Here is an 18,956-nt window from a genome sequence, read left to right as displayed (position 1 = left end):
AGTGTCTAGCTGCTTTATTCGCACTTGTAGAGTACCTGATAGTGTATAGGCAGAACCCAGGTGTCGTTGAAATAGACCGACTCTTGGGTAGAAGCCTCCATAATTAAATTTTTGGGCCACAAATGTAGCCAACTATTTTTCATAGGATCGTACTTATCCCAGAAGTAACGGCCTGAGCCATGAGATGCAAAAATATAAAAAACAGCAGGGTACATGCGAAAAAAAAGCATGTGCTTTTCCAAGAATCATGTTTTCCGGAATAAGGCATGGAATTCGCATAAAATTAGATTTTATGCGAAATTAAGCACCATACGCTAAGACACACTTTTTGAGACTGTTATCTATTAATAGTGTTCGTAGTTCGAAGAACGTTAGTTCGAAGAACTATCTTAGGGGGTATAAGCGGCCGTTTGTGACCGTACGACCTTCGGTCAACCTTCGACGGTCAGCGGCTGTTTGTGACCGTACGACCTTCGGTCAACCTTACGACGGTCAACGTCGCTACATTCATCATTCATGCAACAACGCAGTGGATTTCTCAAGGGAAGGCAACAGGCACCGAACAGAGCAGATCGGAACGGGAAATCGGCGGGTGCGGGAGCTGACGGGTGGCCGGCGCCGTAGCTCGGTGATATGCGTACGCGGTGAGTGAGTGTGTATATGCCTGGTATGGAGGGTGACGTCTGCAGGAATATTTGCTGATCGTGTCTTGAGGGCCGGACTAGGCGGCATGCACAGGGGTGGTTGTGGAGAAGGATGTCGAGTGATACGCTGTGTATGGCTCCTGACAGTGGAGCGCGAGGATGTGCGTCGCGGAGTGATTGTTTGATCCATGGATAGCTCGCAATAGCGGAGCCGTACAGGTGAGCTCGACATACAGCATTATGAATTGATTTATTGCACATGGTGTGGCTGCATTCGCTTACAATTGTGTTCGTGCAAAGGTGATCGCTACTTATCTGATTAGTGTGGTTCATTTCGACTTTGAGGATCGTTTCGATTGCGGCATTGGTCCTCCACATCGGCGATCAGTGGCAGGTAAAATTCCCTCAACGTTGCGCTGCTGAGACTGTTGAGGCGTTCTTCTTCACGGAGTGCGCGATCGGACGGCTTCAACCACTCCACAAGCTTCGGGGTTAGTGGTTTAAGTGCGATCAATCCGTTGCGAGTCGTAACCCGCGAGACAAGCAAGTATGTTTGTGTTGGTTTGCTGACCAGCGGCTGCGTCGATTTCCAGTCCATGACAATCATGGACTGCAGTGTTTCTCCTTGAACTTTATATACAGTCGATCCAACCGCGCATGCAAAGGGGAACTGCTGCGGACGTACCTTGACGTAGCGCGGCTGCCCATCTGGAGCCGGTGTCAGTTTGATAGTGGCTTTCGTGTACGCTTCCGTTGTATAAAACACTGGAAAGAGCGCAGGGTCAAGCCCAGGTCGAATCGGAACAGCATGTGGCCTCGGCACGCGAATGAGTGCGTAGTCTGGAGGCTGACTTGGCAGTTGGACGACCGTGGAAGTGGCGCCGTCGCGAACAAGTCGATAACGGGTGCCCGCAGGGAAGTAAACGTACTCGAGCTTTCCAAGCGTGCCGTTCGCTATACCCTTGGCTGTGGCTACATTTTGAGTCACCTGAATGGGCATTCCTTGTACTAGATCGAGGAATGGAGCCATCTGACCGAACCTGTTATCTGGGAGACTTAGCACGTAGCAGAGGTCGCTCCGGCTGAGACCGTTAAGCGCGCCCTTGAAATTTGCGATCACGCGGAAAGGGTATACGTCGTTTAGTAGCTTGGCTGCGGTTTCCTTTATGAACGCATTGTTGATCGCCAACCGCGTCGAATTCTCCGGTGTGACGAAAACTACAGAGGCTACGGCTTCATCCTGAAGATGCTGCACGTTATCACGATCGTGTGTGGCTTGCACGACGCGCGCGTTGATCATGTCGACGAACGCTGAGGTCCAGTGCCCCAGGCGCGCATTTCAGCAGCCCTCTCCCCATTCGGGGTCGTCACGAAAGCGCACGCACTCGTCAAGAATAATTACCACCGTGAACCTGCGCCAGAGCTCGAACCCTCCGACGTCAACCGTGTTCGGCTTTGCCTTGCCGATGGGGTCTAGATAGATTGGGTCTGACTTTACGGGCGGCATTTGCAAAAAGTCACCAGCCAACACGACGTGAATACCACCAAACGGGATGTTCTCGATCTGCATGTATCGACGGAGAAGCTTGTCGAGTTTGACCCATTCAGCCTTGCTCATCATGGACACTTCGTCGATGAGCAGCAGATCAAGTGGCGCGAATTTTTTCATTTTTATGGCGTGTTCCAGCCGTACCAGAAAACTTGCAAGCGTTCGCCCACTGATCAGCGTGGCCGCCTTTCCAGTCAATGCTGTTTTGACAAGGGAGTTGGTGCGGTGCCAACCGGAGCAAAATGCACTGACGGCATCGACGACACGACTCTTGCCGGTGCCACCGGCCCCACCGAGGAACATGAGTAGCTGGTCGTCTCGTAGTCGCGACGCGAAGTCGTGAGCGCGATAGTCAGCCGACTTGTGAATATTGGCACGCTCTTGCTGTTGGAAACGCCGAAGCAGTGCTCTTGCTATCAGCGAGAACGCTACATGTTGACGTCGATTGAGCGTGAATGCTGTGGAGACGTCGTTAATGCTAGGGTAGGGTCGCAGAGGTGGTGTTGGGCAGCCATGCTGCTGGTTTGGCGGAGACCACTTTCCGCCCGACTTGAGCGCGCTCTGGATGAGCTCAATCCCGTCGGCGCGCCGTTCACCGCATGGAAGTCCGGTCAAGGAAGACTCAGCTTCGTCGCTCATTGGATCCTTGACCCATTCCTGTAACTCTGCCACTGACAAACCCGGTTCGCGCTCATCATTGCCGAGATCAATTGCCGCGCGAGCTGCACTTTCTGCTGTCGGACCCAGCAGTTCTTGGTGAACAATACTCGACAGCAATGAACCAGTTCGTGTAGTCGGGAAAACCGGCAGGCTTCCACCGTCAGCAGCATCGTCTTCAGCGAAAACATGGCAAAAATCGTCGATTCTTCCGCCGTCTACGGAAGTGTCGTTGTCGCATTGCATGTTGGCAACGGCACCATCAATATCGTTGCGACTCCCAATCAGCTCGTCACTATCAGCTTCATAATCTATGCGATTACTACCGGATTCTCCGTCCTCCTGCGCTAATGTTGATGCATGGTAGTAATCATCCATGTTCGCCATGACTTCGCGAATGAAACTCGTCCGCGTAGATTCCCACTGAAAGTATGCGTCAACCCATGCAGCGTCGTTTGCCGGTTCACTGACCAGATCCAGGACGGTACGAAATGGCTTGAAGAGTACCAATGCGCACTGAGCACGTTTGACAACAAGCTCGAGAGGTGTTTTGGAGTCCACGTACGGCATGCGCGCACCCGTGATGACTGGAACCGCTTCGAGTTGATGATGCCCTATGCAATGCGTACTATAGAGTGGATGGCCGATCAAAAACATATCGGATGTTGCCGTCGACTTCGATTGCTTGCAGCGAAACCACGCCATAACGAATTCGTAAAGGCTCGTGCGGCCTAGCGACAATGGTCGAAAGATATAGTCGTCGAGGAAGGAGGCGGCGCGAAACGTGACATTGGACTCGCCTTCTTGGAGCTCGACGAGGTTGCACGAATGCGTGTCGTACTGAATCAACTCGCGCAAAACGTCGTAGAGAGGGAGCGATGTACAGGAAGCGCTCATGTATGCGCATGAGCCGCGCAGCAGATACAGCGCTGCGAGGGGACCTGCGATTTCCCGTCGATTGGTCAGCGCAAAAGCCATGGATGCAACGCGAGTACGTCCGACCGCTGAGCGTTCCGGCCGTGATGTCTGGTTTTGCAGCTCTCGGATCTCTCGACGCTTAAAAGCTGCTAAAGCTACGGCCGTGACAGAGTCGACCTCGTTTTGCATTTTTGTAACATACTTGGTGGCATAATAGATGCGCAGGAGCGCCTCCGAACCGCCGATTAAGACTTGGATATCATGATTGGACTTGAACGCCAGCATCATGGTAGCATTGTAGCCATTGATGTATTCGAACGGTGGCCGCCTCGCCAGCACGACACCAGCGCTAGTGCATGATGTGCTGGCAACTCGCACGCGTGGGAAACGATACCGACATTGTCCTGGAGCGGAAACGCGGCTACTTTTGAAGCAGCTTCCGACATGCGACCACCAGTGGAGGTTCAGCATGGAAACGAGCATTGACACCGCGAACGCGGTAGCGTTTGGCGTCCAGCGCTCATCCTCGACCGATGGCGGCAACGTCATGATAGCTTGAGCTACGTTGTCGTCGCAGAAGGCGTCGTCTTCACGCTGTTCGCTACGGTTTGGTACAGCATTCAGCGTACGCAAGTGCTCACCGTACGTGTCGTCGACACTGTCCCTTGTCGCTAAAATCATGTCTCGATGAAAGACTGCAGCCTTTGCTGCACCAACACTGCCTCGACAGTTGATTTCCATATGCACGGCCGCGTTGAGTTCCTCCGACGAATACGTTCGCAACTGTGGAGGCCATGTCGATGGTCGTTGCTGGAGAATAGCGCGTCGAAGCACGTGCTGAGAGCTCATCTTGGTGGCACATTGAGGACACTGAACGAGCAATGGTTCTGCTCGAGCACTGCCTCGACATGCGTTTGGGCTCTCGTACGCCTCAGGTGGTATCGGCAGCGCTTGCAAGTCGTCAAACGAGTGCCCGCAAAAATGGCAGCTCACTGCGACGTCAAGCGGCAACGAGGTGCTGACAATGCTATCGGCGTAAGCTGCGATGTCGCGGTAGTACTGATCGCCGTGTTCAGCTGTGGCTTGGATAAATGCGTCGGTGTTCGGTGGTGCATTGGCGAGCCAGATGAGGAAATGAGCATGCAATGTGCCGCCGCCCTGAGTTTCCACAACGCCGAAGTAGGCTTTGACGTCACCAAAGAGTCCGTCAAAGGCTTTGGTCTTCATTTGCTTAGGAGGCGTGCCGAGCACGTGCTCGATGAAAGCATCCATATTGTGCATGAACAGTCGAGCGGATGCGACATCGTTGCGTAGACTTGCACTGTGGAGTGCTGACCGTCTGGGCAGCTCAGCCAGATTGAAGTCGAAGAGTGTATCGACTGACGAGATGCCCGTGTAGTGCGCCATTACAAACGACTCGGCAACGTTGGGCGTGAACGTCACAAAGAGAGCGGGCTGCCCGTATCTGGCCTGGTAGGCAAATGCGCGACGACGACACTGTGCCCGCTCGGCGTCACTCCCCCAAACAACACCGCTGCTGATCTCAACTGTCTTCAAGAAGTCACTGTCACCGGAACTGTCGTCGTGTATCGCTGTCGCTCGACCTTGGCGGTGCAGCTCTTTTTTTTGGAGCGCTTCTATCAACGAGGCTTCGGAGATGGCACTGTACCGCTCGAATCGGGCAGGATCGCGTTGGCATTTGAGCGCAACATGCAGATACATGCGCTGGAGAGTGAGATGGTCAAAACTCACTAGTGTGAACAGCTCGTCTTCAGCGAATCGTCGCGTACTCAGCTGGCTGTAATGACGGATGCAAGCTTCTAGTGATACTGGAATCCGCCGCTGCTCGTTTGGATGACCTCTACCGTACGGAAAGAGGTGTGGGAACATGCGCGCGAGCAGCAAATTCTTCTTGCCGGCAAACCGACTTGAGTGTCGAACCAAAAACTGAGGCTGCGATGTGTTTTGGGTCGGCAGCTCAACAACTTGAACTGGAGTAGGTGATATGTCCTGCGTGATGACTTCGCGGTCGTCCGTAATAAACACCACGCTATGCTCCACGACATCGGTCTCTCCACCGGTCCCACAACTCCTAGCGACGCTGCCCACACGATTGCTCTCAGCATCGATATCGTTGACGTCAACGTCGACATCGATCTCCTCGGAAATCAAGTGCTCTGCCACCGTTTCAACCGCTAGACCTGAGCAATTAATGGCAACGTCCTCATACAGCGCGTTGTACTCACAGTAGAAGGCCAGTAAATCTTCAACCAATTGACGACGAACGAGGTGCATTTGCCGAATGCGAGCTTGTTGCTCGGTAGTGAACGGACCTGCCATCACGACTCGGTAGCAGCTGATGTTGCGGGCGGATGTGGGCAACAGCGTCACAGCGGGGCCCGGCATCGAGTCGAATGCGAGACAGTGCGAGCGGATTGCGCGATGCGCGCCACCGCGCATAACCCGCGTCACAGCAACGATCGAGACCGTCTGCGTCATGAAACGCTCCGGTAGCGTAGCACTGGCGAGATGACTCGGCAGCGAACCAGCATAAAACCCGTTCTTGATAGCAAATTTCGGCAGCAACTGCTTCGCTAAGCTGGTATTGCATTCTCCACACACTTGAATGTACCCAGCTGGATGAACACCGCGTTTTGACAGCAACATTCCACCTAAACAAGCAAACAGCCCCGAGCAGTCGTACTCGGCTGTTAAACGTGGCGGCAAGTGCTCGTCGGTACTGGACAGCAGTATTTGCATCTGCTTAATGCGATCGCAATCGTCGCCAACTGAAACCATGGTCATCGACTTGCGCAACTTCATGCAGTCGCACACGGCTTATGTTGCATCATCGAGTCCGGACGGCCCAAGTTTCAATCTTAATCGATGTAAAACCTCTTCTTTCGTACTCTTAGTCACGGGACGGAGAGTCGGAGCACCACCGTCTAGCCAGCTTTGATGCGGTTCCCCATTGGATTGACATTGATCCTTGCAACCAATAGCCGTACGGGCACGTTGTTGTCGCTCACGCTGTCGGCGTAGTCTTTCGGCTCTCTGCTCAGTGCTCTCACGTGCTCGACTACGTTGAACAGCGAGCCTGTGTCGCTCTCGCCGTTCTTCAGCGCTGAAGACCATAAATCGTGGCCAACACGTGAAGCTGTTGACACCAACACAAGCGATTCTTGTAACTTTGGGAACCGACTAACAACAGCCCACAACTCGGATAGCTAGCGACCAAACTTACACTTGTACATGCTCACGTTCGCCTCAACGATTCGGACAGTCTCGAAAGCTACTGGGCATTGCTCAGTCCTAACGGTGCGAAATAAGTTTGGTTCTCCAAGTGAGGTACGACGCGCGGGACAGGCATACCGTTGTTGAGCTATGCTGCACGACATTGTCCTCGTCGCAAACGTTTAAGAACTGATGCTCACAACATCATATGAAATCTTGCTTCGATGCTCCATGCTTTCCGCTGCGATCGCCTTGTCCCTTTCAGGAGCAAACGCGTGAACAGACCACAGAGCACACACTCCATTCAGCCCGAGCCAGCATTCTCTTCCTCCGACAGCAATGCCACCAAAGAAACAGCGCGACAAAGACGCAGTCGACAAGCTAGTACCGGACAACGTGATCATCGAGCCTCGGTCTACGCCGACAATGAAACACGATCCAGTGTTAGTCATGAGCGATCACCCAACGACCAGCTACCAGTCGCCCCTGAAAAAGCTCGAGAGCACGATCGAGAAGCATAGCCGAAAGATTTTCGATACAGTCGACGGTACGTACGTAACCGGGTTAAAGCTTGGCATGCATCACAACGACTATTCCAGATTATTAACGAATGGGGTACTTGCTGCCAAATAGATCTGCGCGAGTTTATCATGCACATCGACGGCAACGACAAGGAAGTGTGCGCGTCCGTGCGCATCAAGGCGCGTCTTCTTTGGATGGCGTCCGACACAGTCCGAGGTCTACACTTTTTGCGACTCTACTTTGGCGAATGCCAGGCGCCAGAATCGTTGCAGCAGCAACAGCAGGTAATCAACCATAGACAACACGAACATCTCGCTACACTCTCACATCGTATATGCGTCAGGCCTTCAAGCAAGCGCAATAGGACGACCCATTCGAAGCAAATCAATTCCTCATCTCTGTCTCGCTACTCAAAGTGAACATCGACGACCCCAAGCTTCCACGTCCAGGAGATGTAGTGATGATCACACCGTTCAAACTCAACGTCTACCGCAACTGCTGTCAAATCGATACCAAACTGTACGGCCTCACTAAGATCAACATCTCGTGAAGTCACACCACATCGCATCAAGTAGCACCGGCACACTCTTCACCCATATCAAACGCCACAGTCAGTTAGTGAGCCGCCTACCCATTTCATTTCGCAAGTACGTCAATCAGTCAATCGAGGTATGCTTCTTCCAATTCTCTTTATCTTCTTCCTCTTCGTTCACCAACCAAAAAAACACTCTCGATGTTTGAGAACTACGCTTCTCGGGCTTCAGCCCGTACGCCAATTTGATTTCGATACCAATCTTTCCGATGTGACGTCCGGTCTGGAGATAATCGAACGCCGCAAATACTTCTTCGCGATTGAAGCCGAATGTCTTCTGCACAAAAGGCTGAATGTGGTGGTCGCTGATGAAACTGCACCAAGGCACGAAGTTGCTGCTGGCTGCCAAGAGAGATACCACGGACAATGCATCCCTTACCTAGGAGGAGAACGGTGAGGTCCGGCATATCTTCTTGCTTTTCAGGAGATAGGAAACCAATCACCGAAATGACGCCACCAACCGCGATCGCTTCAATACTCTGCGTGATCGTTCCTGAGCCTCCGTTCTCCAACACGAAGTCAACTCCACGACCGCTAGTGATCTGGTTAACCACTGTTGCCCAGTCGGGATGAGTCTTGTAGTTAATAACGTGGTCTGCACCAAACTTTTCCTGAACAAACTTGAGTTTCTCATCCGAGGACGAAGTGATGATCGTGGTAGCCCCCGCAGCCTTGGCAATTTGAAGACCGATGATAGATACACATCCCGTTCCTGAAAATTCAAACACGTTAACTAGAAAATTGATTGTTTAAAATCGCGGGGTGTAAGCTTACCTTGGAACAGAACTGTTTGGCCGGCTTTTAGCGGAAGGACACCAAAGAGCGCGTTCCAAGCGGTAACTCCCGATGCTACCGTTTGATTTGAAAATGTATATTCTGAGTAAGTTTTAAGCTTAGAGGTTTTAACGACTCGGCTTCATTTTCATCTAAACTACAGCGGCATTACTGAGAGATGCCGGTGTTATCGAACATTGCTCCAAATCAAATGGTTTTGCAAAGGGCTCAAAGCGTCGAAGGTACATTAAAACCGGATTCATCTAGCTCCGATTACGACTGGGTTGTTTACCGTTGGCAGTGCAGCTGTTCGTAACCTCAAGCAGATCGCGTTACTGTTAAACTGACGCAATCGAGCTCACTTTTACCAGCCAAGATAACCCCGTTATGACTGAGCTCGCATTGTCGTAGCTCACTTTCCAATATTCCTCTTCAATAGCACCTCGATCTAACCACCGCCAAAGTATGACGTCCTCCAACCTCGTCGCATCGTACTCTTCGTGTCATGTCGGAACCAAGACCGGAGATCGGTCCAGACGAAGTCCTGGTGCAGATTCGTGGCGTCACACTCAACTACCGAGACAGCATCGTGGCCAACGGCACGTATCCGTTTCCCGTCAAGGATGATCTCGTCCCCTGCTCGGATGAGGCGGGGGTTGTTCTGGAGCTTGGGGCCGACGTCAAGAAATTTCAGCTTGGTGATTGTGACGGTCGGAAGTATCCTACCACCTGTTACTATGTAAAGCTTAACTAGGCGCTTCAGCATTCCAAATGGAAAGGCGTGCTTGAACTTGGCCTCGTATGGAGCAATCAATGCGGACTTCCTGGACTGCCAGAGTGGCAGGTAAGAGCGTAGGAATTGATCAGTATCAAATAAGCTTCCTAACGAGCAATACACGTTGTCGTTAGTGGGAGTTCCAGCTCCCAATCTACTGTCTTGATGCTGTAAACCATCACAAAGTTAACGTTAGTCCAAGGGCTACGGATAAGACGAGGAACCAAGGTGACCACGCTTCTGAGTAGGCTACTGCGCGCTGTCAAGGCCAACCGACCCGATCGTACTGGGAGCAGCGGCAACTTGGCAAGTGAACGGCAAACCGGTTGCGACCCCTACGATGGAGGTCTCACCAAGCTTAAGTGTCCCGACCGTACTGGGGCAGCAGTAGCATTGGCGTGACGCGCCGAGGCATTAATAGCTCGGGCGGGAGTAGTGTTGTGGAACGGCGCAGAGGCGTCGTGCCCAGCGTAGGCCTGGAATATGCGGCGAGATCGCGGCTTGTCAAAACCCGAGTGGTGTGAAAGCGCGTGGTCCGACACGGGGCACGCTAACGCTGCAGACGCAGCGGTGTTACACTGTGGGAATTGCCTTTTGGAATTCCGCGCTGGTTGATTGGTACGATGTACCACTGTAGCAATTGCGTGGCGACGGCGCTCTACTTCTTGTAGTGCGACCTGCGTCTACAGTACAAGCCTCGTACGAGGGCCACATGCGCTAGTGAAGTTTTGGAGGGCAGTGTGACGGTCGGAAGTATCCTACCACCTGTTACTATGTAAAGCTTAACTAGGCGCTTCAGCATTCCAAATGGAAAGGCGTGCTTGAACTTGGCCTCGTATGGAGCAATCAATGCGGACTTCCTGGACTGCCAGGGCTGGCAGGGTAAGAGCGTAGGAATTGATCAGTATCAAATAAGCTTCCTAACGAGCCATACACGTTGTCGTTAGTGGGAGTTCCAGCTCCCAATCTACTGTCTTGATGCTGTAAACCATCACAAAGTTAACGTTAGTCCAAGGCTACGGATAAGACGAGGAACCAAGGTGACCACGCTTCTGAGTAGGCTACTGCGCGCTGTCAAGGCCAACCGACCCGATCGTACTGGGAGCAGCGGCAACTTGGCAAGTAAACGGCAAACCGGTTGCGACCCCTACGATGGAGGTCTCACCAAGCTTAAGTGTCCCGACCGTACTGGGGCAGCAGTAGCATTGGCGTGACGCGCCGAGGCATTAATAGCTCGGGCGGGAGTAGTGTTGTGGGACGGCGCAGAGGCGTCGTGCCCAGCGTAGGCCTGGAATATGCGGCGAGATAGCGGCTTGTCAAAACCCGAGTGGTGTGAAAGCGCGTGGTCCGACACCGGGCACGCTAACGCTGCAGACGCAGCGGTGTTACACTGTGGGAATTGCCTTTTGGAATTCCGCGCTGGTTGATTGGTACGATGTACCACTGTAGCAATTGCGTGGCGATGGCGCTCTACTTCTTGTAGTGCGACCTGCGTCTACAGTACAAGCCTCGTACGAGGGCCACATGCGCTAGTGAAGTTTTGGAGGGCAGTGTGACGGTCGGAAGTATCCTACCACCTGTTACTATGTAAAGCTTAACTAGGCGCTTCAGCATTCCAAATGGAAAGGCGTGCTTGAACTTGGCCTCGTATGGAGCAATCAATGCGGACTTCCTGGACTGCCAGGGTGGCAGGTAAGAGCGTAGGAATTGATCAGTATCAAATAAGCTTCCTAACGAGCAATACACGTTGTCGTTAGTGGGAGTTCCAGCTCCCAATCTACTGTCTTGATGCTGTAAACCATCACAAAGTTAACGTTAGTCCAAGGGCTACGGATAAGACGAGGAACCAAGGTGACCACGCTTCTGAGTAGGCTACTGCGCGCTGTCAAGGCCAACCGACCCGATCGTACTGGGAGCAGCGGCAACTTGGCAAGTGAACGGCAAACCGGTTGCGACCCCTACGATGGAGGTCTCACCAAGCTTAAGTGTCCCGACCGTACTGGGGTAGCAGTAGCATTGGCGTGACGCGCCGAGGCATTAATAGCTCGGGCGGGAGTAGTGTTGTGGGACGGCGCAGAGGCGTCGTGCCCAGCGTAGGCCTGGAATATGCGGCGAGATCGCGGCTTGTCAAAACCCGAGTGGTGTGAAAGCGCGTGGTCCGACACGGGGCACGCTAACGCTGCAGACGCAGCGGTGTTACACTGTGGGAATTGCCTTTTGGAATTCCGCGCTGGTTGATTGGTACGATGTACCACTGTAGCAATTGCGTGGCGATGGCGCTCTACTTCTTGTAGTGCGACCTGCGTCTACAGTACAAGCCTCGTACGAGGGCCACATGCGCTAGTGAAGTTTTGGAGGGCAGTGTGACGGTCGGAAGTATCCTACCACCTGTTACTATGTAAAGCTTAACTAGGCGCTTCAGCATTCCAAATGGAAAGGCGTGCTTGAACTTGGCCTCGTATGGAGCAATCAATGCGGACTTCCTGGACTGCCAGGGTGGCAGGTAAGAGCGTAGGAATTGATCAGTATCAAATAAGCTTCCTAACGAGCAATACACGTTGTCGTTAGTGGGAGTTCCAGCTCCCAATCTACTGTCTTGATGCTGTAAACCATCACAAAGTTAACGTTAGTCCAAGGGCTACGGATAAGACGAGGAACCAAGGTGACCACGCTTCTGAGTAGGCTACTGCGCGCTGTCAAGGCCAACCGACCCGATCGTACTGGGAGCAGCGGCAACTTGGCAAGTGAACGGCAAACCGGTTGCGACCCCTACGATGGAGGTCTCACCAAGCTTAAGTGTCCCGACCGTACTGGGGCAGCAGTAGCATTGGCGTGACGCGCCGAGGCATTAATAGCTCGGGCGGGAGTAGTGTTGTGGGACGGCGCAGAGGCGTCGTGCCCAGCGTAGGCCTGGAATATGCGGCGAGATCGCGGCTTGTCAAAACCCGAGTGGTGTGAAAGCGCGTGGTCCGACACGGGGCACGCTAACGCTGCAGACGCAGCGGTGTTACACTGTGGGAATTGCCTTTTGGAATTCCGCGCTGGTTGATTGGTACGATGTACCACTGTAGCAATTGCGTGGCGATGGCGCTCTACTTCTTGTAGTGCGACCTGCGTCTACAGTACAAGCCTCGTACGAGGGCCACATGCGCTAGTGAAGTTTTGGAGGGCAGTGTGACGGTCGGAAGTATCCTACCACCTGTTACTATGTAAAGCTTAACTAGGCGCTTCAGCATTCCAAATGGAAAGGCGTGCTTGAACTTGGCCTCGTATGGAGCAATCAATGCGGACTTCCTGGACTGCCAGGGTGGCAGGTAAGAGCGTAGGAATTGATCAGTATCAAATAAGCTTCCTAACGAGCAATACACGTTGTCGTTAGTGGGAGTTCCAGCTCCCAATCTACTGTCTTGATGCTGTAAACCATCACAAAGTTAACGTTAGTCCAAGGGCTACGGATAAGACGAGGAACCAAGGTGACCACGCTTCTGAGTAGGCTACTGCGCGCTGTCAAGGCCAACCGACCCGATCGTACTGGGAGCAGCGGCAACTTGGCAAGTGAACGGCAAACCGGTTGCGACCCCTACGATGGAGGTCTCACCAAGCTTAAGTGTCCCGACCGTACTGGGGCAGCAGTAGCATTGGCGTGACGCGCCGAGGCATTAATAGCTCGGGCGGGAGTAGTGTTGTGGGACGGCGCAGAGGCGTCGTGCCCAGCGTAGGCCTGGAATATGCGGCGAGATCGCGGCTTGTCAAAACCCGAGTGGTGTGAAAGCGCGTGGTCCGACACGGGGCACGCTAACGCTGCAGACGCAGCGGTGTTACACTGTGGGAATTGCCTTTTGGAATTCCGCGCTGGTTGATTGGTTCGATGTACCACTGTAGCAATTGCGTGGCGATGGCGCTCTACTTCTTGTAGTGCGACCTGCGTCTACAGTACAAGCCTCGTACGAGGGCCACATGCGCTAGTGAAGTTTTGGAGGGCAGTGTGACGGTCGGAAGTATCCTACCACCTGTTACTATGTAAAGCTTAACTAGGCGCTTCAGCATTCCAAATGGAAAGGCGTGCTTGAACGTGGCCTCGTATGGAGCAATCAATGCGGACTTCCTGGACTGCCAGGGTGGCAGGTAAGAGCGTAGGAATTGATCAGTATCAAATAAGCTTCCTAACGAGCAATACACGTTGTCGTTAGTGGGTGTTCCAGCTCCCAATCTACTGTCTTGATGCTGTAAACCATCACAAAGTTAACGTTAGTCCAAGGGCTACGGATAAGACGAGGAACCAAGGCGACCACGCTTCTGAGTAGGCTACTGCGCGCTGTCAAGGCCAACCGACCCGATCGTACTGGGAGCAGCGGCAACTTGGCAAGTGAACGGCAAACCGGTTGCGACCCCTACGATGGAGGTCTCACCAAGCTTAAGTGTCCCGACCGTACTGGGGCAGCAGTAGCATTGGCGTGACGCGCCGAGGCATTAATAGCTCGGGCGGGAGTAGTGTTGTGGGACGGCGCAGAGGCGTCGTGCCCAGCGTAGGCCTGGAATATGCGGCGAGATAGCGGCTTGTCAAAACCTGAGTGGTGTGAAAGCGCGTGGTCCGACACGGGGCACGCTAACGATGCAGACGCAGCGGTGTTACACTGTGGGAATTGCCTTTTGGAATTCCGCGCTGGTTGATTGGTACGATGTACCACTGTAGCAATTGCGTGGCGATGGCGCTCTACTTCTTGTAGTGCGACCTGCGTCTACAGTACAAGCCTCGTACGAGGGCCACATGCGCTAGTGAAGTTTTGGAGGGCAGTGTGACGGTCGGAAGTATCCTACCACCTGTTACTATGTAAAGCTTAACTAGGCGCTTCAGCATTCCAAATGGAAAGGCGTGCTTATACTTAGCCTCGTATGGAGCAATCAATGCGGACTTCCTGGACTGCCAGGGTGGCAGGTAAGAGCGTAGGAATTGACCAGTATCAAATAAGCTTCCTAACGAGCAATACGCGTTGTCGTTAGTGGGAGTTCCAGCTCCCAATCTACTGTCTTGATGCTGTAAACTATCACAGTGATCGCGTCATTGCCAACTTCGACGTGAACAGCCTAGACGGCCTCACACCCGGTTTAGAGCGAGAGTCACTCGGTGGAAATGTCGACGGCGTCTTGCGCCAGTATATCGCTCTCCCTGCACAAGTCCTCACCAAGGTACCGGAAAAGTGCGGTATCAGCTTCGTGCAAATGGCCTCGCTGGTAGCATCGGGAGTTACCGCTTGGAACGCGCTCTTTGGTGTCCTTCCGCTAAAAGCCGGCCAAACAGTTCTGTTCCAAGGTAAGCTTACACCCCGCGATTTTAAACAATCAATTTTCTAGTTAACGTGTTTGAATTTTCAGGAACGGGATGTGTATCTATCATCGGTCTTCAAATTGCCAAGGCTGCGGGGGCTACCACGATCATCACTTCGTCCTCGGATGAGAAACTCAAGTTTGTTCAGGAAAAGTTTGGTGCAGACCACGTTATTAACTACAAGACTCATCCCGACTGGGCAACAGTGGTTAACCAGATCACTAGCGGTCGTGGAGTTGACTTCGTGTTGGAGAACGGAGGCTCAGGAACGATCACGCAGAGTATTGAAGCGATCGCGGTTGGTGGCGTCATTTCGGTGATTGGTTTCCTATCTCCTGAAAAGCAAGAAGATATGCCGGACCTCACCGTTCTCCTCCTAGGTAAGGGATGCATTGTCCGTGGTATCTCTCTTGGCAGCCAGCAGCAACTTCGTGCCTTGGTGCAGTTTCATCAGCGACCACCACATTCAGCCTTTTGTGCAGAAGACATTCGGCTTCAATCGCGAAGAAGTATTTGCGGCGTTCGATTATCTCCAGACCGGACGTCACATCGGAAAGATTGGTATCGAAATCAAATTGGCGTACGGGCTGAAGCCCGAGAAGCGTAGTTCTCAAACATCGAGAGTGTTTTTTTGGTTGGTGAACGAAGAGGAAGAAGATAAAGAGAATTGGAAAGAAGCATACCTTGATTGACTGATTGACGTACTTGCGAAATGAAATGGGTAGGCGGCTCACTAACTGATTGTGGCGTTTGATATGGGTGAAGAGTGTGCCGGTACTACTTGATGCGATGTGGTGTGACTTCACGAGATGTTGATCTTAGTGAGGCCGTACAGTTTGGTATCGATTTGACAGCAGTTGCGGTAGACGTTGAGTTTGAACGGTGTGATCATCACTACATCTCCTGGACGTGGAAGCTTGGGGTCGTCGATGTTCACTTTGAGTAGCGAGACAGAGATGAGGAATTGATTTGCTTCGAATGGGTCGTCCTGTTGCGCTTGCTTGAAGGCCTGACGCATATACGATGTGAGAGTGTAGCGAGATGTTCGTGTTGTCTATGGTTGATTACCTGCTGTTGCTGCTGCAACGATTCTGGCGCCTGGCATTCGCCAAAGTAGAGTCGTAAAAAGCGTAGACCTCGGACTGTGTCGGACGCCATCCAAAGAAGACGCGCCTTGATGCGCACGGACGCGCACACTTCCTTGTCGTTGCCGTCGCTGTGCATGATAAACTCGCGCAGATCTATTTGGCAGCAAGTACTCCCTTCGTTAATAATCTAGAATAGTCGTTGTGATGCATGCCAAGCTTTAACCCGGTTACGTACGTACCGTCGACTGTATCGAAAATCATTCGGCTGTGATTCTCGATCGTGCTCTCGAGCCTTATAGGGGCGACTGGTAGCTGGTCGTTGGGTGATCGCTCATGACTAACACTGGATCGTGTTTCATTGTCGGCGTAGACCGAGGCTCGATCATCACATTGTCCGGTACTTGCTTGTCCACTGCGTCTTTGTCGCGCTGTTTCTTTGGTGGCATTGCTGTCGGAAGAAGAGAATCCTGGCTCGGGCTGAATGGAGTGTGTGCTCTGTGGTCTGTTCACGCGTTTGCTCCTGAAAGGGACAAGGCGATCGCAGCGGAAAGCATGGAGCATCGAAGCAAGATTTTATATGATGTTGTGAGCATCAGTTCTTAAACGTTTGCGACGAGGACAATGTCGTGCAGCATAGCTCAACAACGGTATGCCTGTCCCGCGCGTCGTACCTCACTTGGAGAACCAAACTTATTTCGCACCGTTAGGACTGAGCAATGCCCAGTAGTTTTCGAGACTGTCCGAATCGTTGAGGCGAACGTGAGCATGTACAAGTGTAAGTTTGGTCGCTAGCTATCCGAGTTGTGGGCTGTTGTTAGTCGGTTCCCAAAGTTACAAGAATCGCTTGTGTTGGTGTCAACAGCTTCACGTGTTGGCCACGATTTATGGTCTTCAGCGCTGAAGAACGGCGAGAGCAACACAGGCTCGCTGTTCAACGTAGTCGAGCACGTGAGAGCACTGAGCAGAGAGCCGAAAGACTACGCCGACAGCGTGAGCGACAACAACGTGCCCGTACGGCTATTGGTTGCAAGGATCAATGTCAATCCAATGGGGAACCGCATCAAAGCTGGCTAGACGGTGGTGCTCCGACTCTCCGTCCCGTGACTAAGAGTACGAAAGAAGAGGTTTTACATCGATTAAGATTGAAACTTGGGCCGTCCGGACTCGATGATGCAACATGCGCCGTGTGCGACTGCATGAAGTTGCGCAAGTCGATGACCATGGTTTCAGTTGGCGACGATTGCGATCGCATTAAGCAGATGCAAATACTGCTGTCCAGTACCGACGAGCACTTGCCGCCACGTTTAACAGCCGAGTACGACTGCTCGGGGCTGTTTGCTTGTTTAGGTGGAATGTTGCTGTCAAAACGCGGTGTTCATCCAGCTGGGTACATTCAAGTGTGTGGAGAATGCAATACCAGCTTAGCGAAGCAGTTGCTGCCGAAATTTGCTATCAAGAACGGGTTTTATGTTGGTTCGCTGCCGAGTCATCTCGCCAGTGCTACGCTACCGGAGCGTTTCATGACGCAGACGGTCTCGATCGTTGCTGTGACGCGGGTTATGCGCGGTGGCGCGCATCGCGCAATCCGCTCGCACTGTCTCGCATTCGACTCGATGCCGGGCCCCGCTGTGACGCTGTTGCCCACATCCGCCCGCAACATCAGCTGCTACCGAGTCCTGATGGCAGGTCCGTTCACTACCGAGCAACAAGCTCGCATTCGGCAAATGCACCTCGTTCGTCGTCAATTGGTTGAAGATTTACTGGCCTTCTACTGTGAGTACAACGCGCTGTATGAGGACGTTGCCATTAATTGCTCAGGTCTAGCGGTTGAAACGGTGGCAGAGCACTTGATTTCCGAGGAGATCGATGTCGACGTTGACGTCAACGATATCGATGCTGAGAGCAATCGTGTGGGCAGCGTCGCTAGGAGTTGTGGGACCGGTGGAGAGACCGATGTCGTGGAGCATAGCGTGGTGTTTATTACGGACGACCGCGAAGTCATCACGCAGGACATATCACCTACTCCAGTTCAAGTTGTTGAGCTGCCGACCCAAAACACATCGCAGCCTCAGTTTTTGGTTCGACACTCAAGTCGGTTTGCCGGCAAGAAGAATTTGCTGCTCGCGCGCATGTTCCCACACCTCTTTCCGTACGGTAGAGGTCATCCAAACGAGCAGCGGCGGATTCCAGTATCACTAGAAGCTTGCATCCGTCATTACAGCCAGCTGAGTACGCGACGATTCGCTGAAGACGAGCTGTTCACACTAGTGAGTTTTGACCATCTCACTCTCCAGCGCATGTATCTGCATGTTGCGCTCAAATGCCAACGCGATCCTGCCCGATTCGAGCGGTACAGTGCCATCTCCGAAGCCTCGTTGATAGAAGCGCTCCAAAAAAAAGAGCTGCACCGCCAAGGTCGAGCGACAGCGATACACGACGACAGTTCCGGTGACAGTGACTTCTTGAAGACAGTTGAGATCAGCAGCGGTGTTGTTTGGGGGAGTGACGCCGAGCGGGCACAGTGTCGTCGTCGCGCATTTGCCTACCAGGCCAGATACGGGCAGCCCGCTCTCTTTGTGACGTTCACGCCCAACGTTGCCGAGTCGTTTGTAATGGCGCACTACACGGGCATCTCGTCAGTCGATACACTCTTCGACTTCAATCTGGCTGAGCTGCCCAGACGGTCAGCACTCCACAGTGCAAGTCTACGCAACGATGTCGCATCCGCTCGACTGTTCATGCACAATATGGATGCTTTCATCGAGCACGTGCTCGGCACGCCTCCTAAGCAAATGAAGACCAAAGCCTTTGACGGACTCTTTGGTGACGTCAAAGCCTACTTCGGCGTTGTGGAAACTCAGGGCGGCGGCACATTGC

At 52.8% G+C, this 18,956-nt stretch overlaps 3 protein-coding genes across 3 annotated transcripts; 1 reads left to right on the top strand and 2 right to left on the bottom strand.

Annotated features, from left to right (window-relative positions):
* Window positions 1–2,212: 2,212 nt before the first annotated feature.
* PITG_08267 (uncharacterized protein) lies at window positions 2,213–2,536 on the top strand (the record flags this gene model as incomplete). Its single annotated transcript, XM_002903633.1, has 1 exon — window positions 2,213–2,536. The coding sequence occupies one exon, from the start codon at window positions 2,213–2,215 to the stop codon at window positions 2,534–2,536; it is 324 nt and encodes a 107-aa protein (XP_002903679.1).
* A 5,644-nt stretch (window positions 2,537–8,180) lies between these two features.
* Window positions 8,181–14,523, bottom strand: PITG_08266 (uncharacterized protein; the record flags this gene model as incomplete). Its single annotated transcript, XM_002903632.1, has 12 exons — window positions 8,181–8,393; window positions 8,437–8,669; window positions 8,718–8,828; window positions 8,891–8,965; window positions 9,344–9,719; window positions 10,019–10,348; window positions 10,831–11,160; window positions 11,642–11,971; window positions 12,453–12,782; window positions 13,264–13,593; window positions 14,075–14,197; window positions 14,425–14,523. The coding sequence occupies 12 exons, from the start codon at window positions 14,521–14,523 to the stop codon at window positions 8,181–8,183; spliced, it is 2,880 nt and encodes a 959-aa protein (XP_002903678.1).
* Window positions 14,524–15,793: 1,270 nt separating this feature from the next.
* On the bottom strand, window positions 15,794–16,640 carry PITG_08265 (uncharacterized protein; the record flags this gene model as incomplete). The annotated part of the gene is made up of 3 exons (XM_002903631.1): window positions 15,794–16,000; window positions 16,060–16,232; window positions 16,319–16,640. The coding sequence occupies 3 exons, from the start codon at window positions 16,638–16,640 to the stop codon at window positions 15,794–15,796; spliced, it is 702 nt and encodes a 233-aa protein (XP_002903677.1).
* Window positions 16,641–18,956: the final 2,316 nt, after the last annotated feature.

The sequence above is a fragment of the Phytophthora infestans genome, genomic scaffold, assembly GCF_000142945.1.
Source record: "Phytophthora infestans T30-4 supercont1.13 genomic scaffold, whole genome shotgun sequence".
NCBI lineage: Eukaryota > Oomycota > Peronosporomycetes > Peronosporales > Peronosporaceae > Phytophthora > Phytophthora infestans.
This window is presented reverse-complemented; position numbering and strand designations above follow the sequence as displayed.